General features: G+C 48.0%; 1 protein-coding gene across 1 annotated transcript; it reads right to left on the bottom strand.

Moving 5' to 3' along the window:
• Positions 1-2,709: 2,709 nt before the first annotated feature.
• On the bottom strand, positions 2,710-5,898 carry LOC144161160 (uncharacterized). Its single transcript, XM_077692095.1, is given in 3 exon segments — positions 2,710-3,351; positions 3,353-5,365; positions 5,508-5,898. Coding segments are annotated over 3 exon segments (2,808 nt in total). The 5' UTR covers positions 5,661-5,898.
• Positions 5,899-8,522: the final 2,624 nt, after the last annotated feature.

Consider the following 8,522-nt stretch of genomic DNA (forward strand, 5'->3'; position numbering starts at 1 on the left):
ACAGCAGCATCAATTGCACGTGGTCATCGCCTTGGTCGATTTTGGAGCGATCGCACTCGACCCATAATTGTGAAGTTTTTCAATAAAAAAGAAATTGACACAATATTAAGCAATGGCTACAAGTTGAAAGATACAAAATTTGGGATTTCGCAAGACTACTCTGAGGCAGTTCGTGAAAAGAGAAGAAAACTATGGCAGTTCTCAAAGACTATAAAGAAAGAAAAAGACCGCGTCAACCTTGTCTTTTTTAAGCTAAAAATTAATAAGGATGTTTACATATGGTATACCGAAATCAATTGTGCGAAACTTGTTTCCCCTGTGCTTTCTGCAAATTGAGGTGATGTAAGCCCTTCATCCTCAGCTAAGCTGCCACGAGCAACATGAAATAGCAATATTAGTACCGACGATAGTTGTCACTTTTTATACACTGACATTAGGAGTGTTACTAGTAAAAATGTCGCATTATCTTCATTAATAGACTCAACATCTGCAACCATTATAGCTTTAACTGAAACTTGGTTAAATGATTCTGTTCCTAGCAATAGCATATTCATTTGTGAATCAGACTTTAACATTTTTCATTGTGATCGGCAAAACCGCCGGGGTAGCGGTGTCCTTCTTGCGGTAAGCAGACAGTACTTGGTTGTGCCAGTGATTATCAGTACTTTTCTGGAATGTGCAGTAATTTCTTTAAAATTCAAATCCGGTAATATAATTGTTGGGGTTTTTTATCGCCCTCCAGATTGTTCACATGGTTTTACTACAGAATTCCATCGTATTCTTGCCGAACGTGGTCGTCGCTTTGCGCAGTCAAACACAATAATTTTTGGGGATTTCAACTTCCCTGACATAACGTGGTCTACTCAATGAACTTCTAGCACACCATCCGAGTCTAATGCGTTTCTACAATGTTGTCTTGATTTCAACCTCACCCAATTAGTTACAAGCCCAACAAGACGTTCAACCCACTGTTTGAATATTCTTGACTTGGTACTGACTAACAACGCAGATATATGCTCTGATATAACACATCTTAATGGTTTATCCGATCATGACGTGCTAACTGGTCGCATAGTTCCTCCTCTTATCAAGCGGCAAACATTTATCAAGCTCATTAGATGTTACAAGAAAGCTAATTTCGATCGTATTAACCACGAACTATCGCTTTTTGCCATTGACTTTCTAACAGATAACTTGTCGCGGACCGTCGAAGAATACTGGTTACTACTGAAAAAAATCGCGCCAATCCACCCCGTGAATGTGGTTGGAAAGCAAAGCTGTAAACGGCACCCATAACGATTACCCATGCGACGTCACCTAAATTCACTCACACCGCTCTACAAATAGCAAATCCAGAAAGTAGTGAAATACACTTAACCACACCATTTATTACTTCAAAGAGATATTCTTGTTAAGGTTAAATCAATGTATGAAGTATGAACGGTGTTTGGTTGAGTTGTATTGGTGTAGCACAAGAGTGGAAACTTTTTTTTATAAAATTAAAGTAAGCTCCAACCCGGTGTCAGACAATCTGCCTTCTCCGTCTCTGCGCCGCGGACGGAGGCGACGAGATTTGCGGCGGAGAAGGAGGAGGAAGAAGAAATACTTCTGTTGAGATTTCTGAACGGCCCAGAGTGCAGCCCTGGGGAGTGATTCCTTCTTCTGTGGGGCCCATATGCAGTCCTGTGTTCTGTCCACCTGTGTTCTGTCCACCCGCTGAAGTTGCGTAGGTAGAGAGGGCCTGGACAGCAGCATCTCCCATTGCTCTTGTGGGGTAGTTGACGGAAAGAGAGGAGAGTGCTCAGGGCTAAAGTCGCACGCCCCGATTACGGGGCGGAGTGTTCCTACTTCTGAGCAAAATTTACATTCAGCGTCGTAACGATTCGGATACATTAAGTGAAGACGCGTAGGCTGTGGGAAGGAGCCCGGATTGTATGAGCCGTAGGGTAGTTTGTTGTTCTCTGGAAAGGTCAGGGTAAGGCGAAGGTACGGTCTGTCTCAGAAGGCGACAATGGTGGGTTATCTCCCTGAACGTGACAAGCGGGTGACTGTCCTCGTGCAGCTCCATAGCACGGGAGGTAAAAGCGCAGGCTTGTTAGGTGGGTGTACTTGTTGCCCTCCATTGAAGCGTGAGGGGGTGTCCAGATGAGCTGAATAGAACCGTTTGGGGAGTGGTTTTATAACACACGCAGTGCAGGTCAGGACACCCAACCCTTCTGGTAATTCCAGTAGGCTTGATCGATGACTACCCTCCAAACCCCTGGTTGAGCGAGAGCCAAGGTGATGGCTGCCTCTTCTGCTGCCGTCATTTCTTGGGTCCTAAGCGAGGTACACGCAAGGAGGTTGGTTCTGGAGGTAGCCACGATGATGGCGTATTGCTGCCCTCGATGTTTGTAGGCGTCTTTGTAGATAACTGCATGATCCCTACCGAGGGTGGTGTTTAGCGCTTGAGCAACACCCTCTAGAAAGTTCAAGGCCTTAGCTTTCTTCTCATGACGTCACGCGATAGGGCGGACTGGTAAAAGTGCGGAGCACTGTTCAAGAGAGGTTGTCGCATAGAATTACCACGCGGGCGCTTTTTTTTTCTTGCAAGAACGAGCATGCACGTAGTTTGAAAGAAATTTCACTCGAAGCAAATTATAGGAGCGAAACATTTATTTACACAAACTAGTTTCGTTTTGTGTTTGCGCTTTATCAGAAGCAATACACCTATTTGTTCTGGAGAGTTGTGGCTTTCCGTTTTTTTGCCTTGTCAGCAGCGTCGATAAGTTTGTCGTTTAGCTTTCCACAAAAGTTCTTCAGTAAAATGTTAGTGCTGCACCGCAGGATGTGTTTCAGCACTGATTCGCTTGTGTGACCGTTCTCACAGGCGTCAAAGTCAGATGGCTCTTCGTTGGCCAGCAAATGCAGCGTCAGCTCCGTGACGACCTGGCGCTGTTCGCGCATCAGGAGCAGTTCTGGTTGCGTAGCGAGCTGCTCTACAACAACGTAGCAGTGAGCAACAGCATTAAGCGCAAACATCGATGGGTAAACTAGACCTCCACGGTCCAACTGCTTCACGAGATCGTAGTGTTCATGGGCGGCAGACACTGTGATTGTCTTATCCACAGTCAACGCGTCCTTGCATTTTGCACAATTCAACCTTTTTAGGGTCGCGTACACGGCATATCCTGCAACGTAGACCAGGATAGGAAGGACTTCCTGTATCTTCGACAGCGTCTCGCTGCTGACAACTACGTTGCAACTGGGATGTAATGCCTCAACCTGCTTTCGTACACATTCCCAATGCTGGTCAGTGGAAATAGTCCGCAAAGTGCTCTGCAGGCGCAGCTTGTTTTCCACTTCATAAATAAATCTGTCTGATAGAAACATGGTACTGCGCACCAGCCAGTTGCCTATACTTTCCAAAGCGGTCCTCTAGGCAGTCTGTCTGTATCTTGCCCAAAAGAACATAGGTCATTTTAAGCTCTTCAAAGCAGTACCTTGCGAGCTCCACAAGCGCATAGGTAGTGTGCTCCAGGGCAGCGTGAGTCTCCTTTGTCAGAGTACCTTTGTCAAGGCCTTTGTTTTTCCACTGATCCAGCCATTTCAAAAGCAAGAGCAAGAAGTCAACTTTTGGATCGTTATCCACGGAAAACACTGGCTGTTGAAACTGGTCTCTCAGCCTCTTCCCCTTCCACGGAGTTTTCACATTCACAATTTTCCACCACTTGAGTATGATGTCGATGAAAGTAGCAGTGGCCTCAAATAAGAACAGGTTGTGCTTCGCTCCAAGAGCACGTAACGCCACAGGTAAGGCATCATTGAAGATTTGCAAGGCAAGCTTTACGTTTTGCCTTTCAATATTCGACGGGTAGAGGGCTTTTCTCGACAGCCCATAGCCATATTTCAACAGCTGGTCACACTCTTTGCTGTGGAGATCCCTGATTGTCGAAAATGACGCTGTTTGCATGCGCTCTAATTGTGCTGCGTCTGTTTGCATCTCCGGGAAGTAGAAGCATACTTGGTCATTCTTCTGGTTGATCCAGTTGTTTCGTATGCATTTTAGTATGTGTACCGGGTCTATAACGAAGAACAGCGGCCTCGCAGGGTCCGACGGGTGTTGATACACAATTCTGTTAGAAGGGGGCGATTCGAAGTGAGACATCGCTTTCCTGTTCACGGAGTTGTTGTCACTCACGACACACACAACGCGGTACCCAATCTTTTCCAGCCCGCAAATCACATTTTTCAGCATCTTGTGCAGGAACTCTGCGTCTAGTCGGTGCACGGGCACGATGTGCGCAACTTCTTTGAATTTGCATGTCAGGCTGCGCACCATAAAAACTAGCGCACAGTTTGCAGCTTCAACTGAGTTAAGCGCAGCTCCGGTGATGTTACCCCCTTTGTAATCAAAGTAAGGTTTGATATGTATTTCATCGACCATTACGGTAACAAAGCGCTGGTCGTCTTTGAGGTCAGAAATTCTTCTCGCCATGTAGGTGAGGAATGTTTCGCTCTGATGCTCTTGTTGAGGGTTCATGCCATACGAAGAGCATACCGATCTGATCGTCATGGGATGCGGCAAGATGATACTTCCATGGCTGCGTATGTAAGCGTACGCATGGGGCGATATGGTGAAAAGAATGCAACAGAACACCATGAAATCTGCAGAGTAGCGCCTGCGCTGTTTTTTCGCTTGGAACAAGCTGACTTGTTCTCGCAGAAATCGAATGTAGTCGCCGTCGTCTTCTGCGTGGGGCGTGGACAGCTGATCCAGCAGCAAACAAACAGCCTCGCAAATTTCCGCGACTGAGTCGGACATCAGGTCCCCGTCCCACTTCTCGATGCCTTCGAGGAGTTCTACGATACCGTTCTTACTGTCAGCAATTTCTGGAACGACCAGATTTGCACCTAACTTTCTGACCGCCGTTTTCATGACATGTAGCGTCACGCTCATGTCTCCTTTCACGCAGACAGAGTACTTCAGCCACGGGGCTTCATCGTCGACGATGTGTACAATGACAAGCCTTTCCTCTTTTTCTATTATGTTCCAAAACTTCATCTCCTTGCTCCGCAAGTGTCCGATAAGTTCTCCTAAAGAATGGACTTTGTCCTCTTCATGTGCCCTGTTAAACATCTCCTCGGACTCCGCGATAGCTCTTTGCATAGCAGCATGCTCCATGCGCGCCCGCTTGGAGTCGGGATCTTCTCTTCTTGTAGTTTCCCTAGACAGGTAGGTCGGACAGCTCGGGAACTTGGACGGTACAGCGTCCGGGCGGAGGCGAACATGGGATAATGGCACTGTAATTGTGCGGCCAGTAGTTACATCGGTATGCGAGGCTTCTCGGATGATGTCCTCCTCTCCGAAGTGAAGTTCGCATACCTACCAAGGAATTTTACATACAATGAGCAAACCAATGAGTATTTGACAAAGTGCGGCTTGTAAACCACTTATTCGAGCATATGCAAATATTGAATTTACATTTACAATGAAACAACAATGCTCTACCAGAAAGAAAGCTTACCCTGGAATTCTCGGTCACGGAGAGGTCTTCCCGTGGCACAGCGCGTATCCACGCGTTCCTCAGAGTTTGATCCCTTGGGAACTTGAAAACGTGCACTTTCGTGTCCACGGTGTAGTTGCCACGGCATCGCGGCACACAGCATTTGCACGGCATCTCACCGTCGCACCTTCAACATTCTGAAGCTTGCAGATACACGACAGAACTCACAGTGAAGCGCAAAACACGAGAAGTTCGACCGAGAAGAGATGCCGTCGAGAACGACACTGGGAGGCAGGCCCAATCTGCGGGGCACTGACTATTCAGCCGCAGGTGCGTTGCTGCGACGTGCTGGGACCGGTCGGATTATCGCCCCCGCCGAACTCGTCAAGCCGCCTCTTGCAGCCGCCCCATTAGCTGACGTAGTGCGACTGGAAAGGGAGAAGAACTCAGGCCTTCTCCCTTTCCAGTTGGTGTTGGCTTGAGCCCGTGCTTTTCGGTGACCCTCGTCATGTGAGGGGTTCATATTTCTAAACAAAGGGAGCATCTTTAGTTTTAGTCGCGAGGCGTCTGGGAGTACATGAAGCGGAGTGACATTCTGGGCTGCCCAGCCAATCTGGTCAAGCATGCGGTTACCCATCGCAGTTCTGAGTCGGACCTTCTGGTTAGAAAGATGGCCTTTTATCAGCTCTTCCACCGTGTTGTGGAGCCCAATTCTAAGCAGCCTCTGTGTAGACGCACTCATGAGAAGACCAATGGCCTGCTCGACCGCCTGTCTAATCATTATATAAAGCATCTCTATGTCTTCCTTGCCGAGAAGAAGACGGGGGGTTGACGTAAGTGACTCTCGAGAGGACATAAACTTCAAATAATCGAAAGGTACCGGATTCTCTGAGGCCTCGCTTCTTGGTGGCAACTCGCCTGATCATGTGCATGATTTTATTAATTCTGTTTTTGGGGCGCTGCAAGGAGACGTCACTCTTGGTGTTAGCCTCGAGATGTAGGCCCAGGATTTTGATGCTGGTTCTTGGAGTGATGGACTGGGCATAAAGGAGTATTTGAGTGTATTCCTTGGTTTGGCGTGAGGGCGGACGACAAGGAGCTGTGATTGTTTACGTGAACACTGGAGGCCACAGGCTTTAGCACATTGGCGTACTAGAAGTGAGATGCCATGCATTGGTGTGAGCTTCCTTTAATTTTTGTAACTCTTAGCACATGAGCAAGGTGCGCACAGGGCCGCTAGACGGGTGTGAGTGGTCGCGTGACGCTTTCACGTGGCATTCAGCGAGAATGCAGGGGGTAAACCCGTAGATGTGCTTGGTGAGTACACCACCTGTCTTCCCGGTCTTCGCGTGGGCTCGTAGCTAAATCGGTAAGACAACGGGCTCTCGCTTTGTTAGTCTACTGGTTCCAGGTTCGAGTCCCGGCGGTGCCAGTAAATTATTTTGTTTGTTCGCTGGAGTTTTCTGGTGACACCAACGGTCGCGAAAGAACCCTTGGGGGGTAGGGGTAGAAAGCTTTGCTTTAAAACGCCCTCACAAATCTGATAGATAAGTACACCTCGGTAATCTCTATTAAATCCGATAATACTGCTCCCTGGTTTTCACAGAAACTTCGCCGCCTAAACCACAAGAAGAAAAGATTATTCAGACAAGCTGACAAAAGTAAATTAGCTGTTTCCTGGCAACGATATAAGGGATGTGACAGAGAATATCAAAAATTGCTCAAAACCAGGCGCTTACAGTTTTTAAAGCAAAGCTTTCTACCCCTACCCCCCAAGGGTTCTTTCGTGACCGTTGGTGTCACCAGAAAACTCCAGCGAACAAACAAAATAATTTACTGGCACCGCCGGGACTCGAACCTGGAACCAGTAGACTAACAAAGCGAGAGCCCGTTGTCTTACCGATTTAGCTACGAGCCCACGCGAAGACCGGGAAGACAGGTGGTGTACTCACCAAGCACATCTACGGGTTTACCCCCTGCATTCTCGCTGAATGCCACGTGAAAGCGTCACGCGACCACTCACACCCGTCTAGCGGCCCTGTGCGCACCTTGCTCATGTGCTAAGAGTTACAAAAATTAAAGGAAACTCACACCAATGCATGGCATCTCACTTCTAGTACGCCAATGTGCTAAAGCCTGTGGCCTCCAGTGTTCACGTAAACAATCACAGCTCCTTGTCGTCCGCCCTCACGCCAAACCAAGGAATACATTCAAATACTCCTTTATGCCCAGTCCATCACTCCAAGAACCAGCATCAAAATCCTGGGCCTACATCTCGAGGCTAACACCAAGAGTGACGTCTCCTTGCAGCGCCCCAAAAACAGAATTAATAAAATCATGCACATGATCAGGCGAGTTGCCACCAAGAAGCGAGGCCTCAGAGAATCCGGTACCTTTCGATTATTTGAAGTTTATGTCCTCTCGAGAGTCACTTACGTCAACCCCCCGTCTTCTTCTCGGCAAGGAAGACATAGAGATGCTTTATATAATGATTAGAAAGGCGGTCGAGCAGGCCATTGGTCTTCTCATGAGTGCGTCTACACAGAGGCTGCTTAGAATTGGGCTCCACAACACGGTGGAAGAGCTGATAAAAGGCCATCTTTCTAACCAGAAGGTCCGACTCAGAACTGCGATGGGTAACCGCATGCTTCACCAGATTGGCTGGGCAGCCCAGAATGTCACTCCGCTTCATGTACTCTCAGACTCCTCGGGACTAAAACTAAAGATGCTCCCTTTGTTTAGAAATATGAACCCCCCACATGACGAGGGTCACCGAAAAGCACGGGCTCAAGCGCTAAACACCACCCTCAGTAGGGATCATGCAGTTATCTACACAGACGCCTACAAACATCGAGGGCAGCAATACGCCATCATCGTGGCTACCTCCAGAACCAACCTCCTTGCGTGTACCTCGCTTAGGACCCAAGAAATGACGGCAGCAGAAGAGGCAGCCATCACCTTGGCTCTCGCTCAACCAGGGGTTTGGAGGGTAGTCATCGATCAAGCCTACTGGAATTACCAGAAGGGTTGGGTGTC

This window comes from Haemaphysalis longicornis, unplaced genomic scaffold (genome assembly GCF_048455015.1).
Source record: "Haemaphysalis longicornis isolate Haplotype H1 unplaced genomic scaffold, Haemaphysalis longicornis Haplotype H1 scaffold_1, whole genome shotgun sequence".
Lineage (NCBI taxonomy): Eukaryota > Metazoa > Arthropoda > Arachnida > Ixodida > Ixodidae > Haemaphysalis > Haemaphysalis longicornis.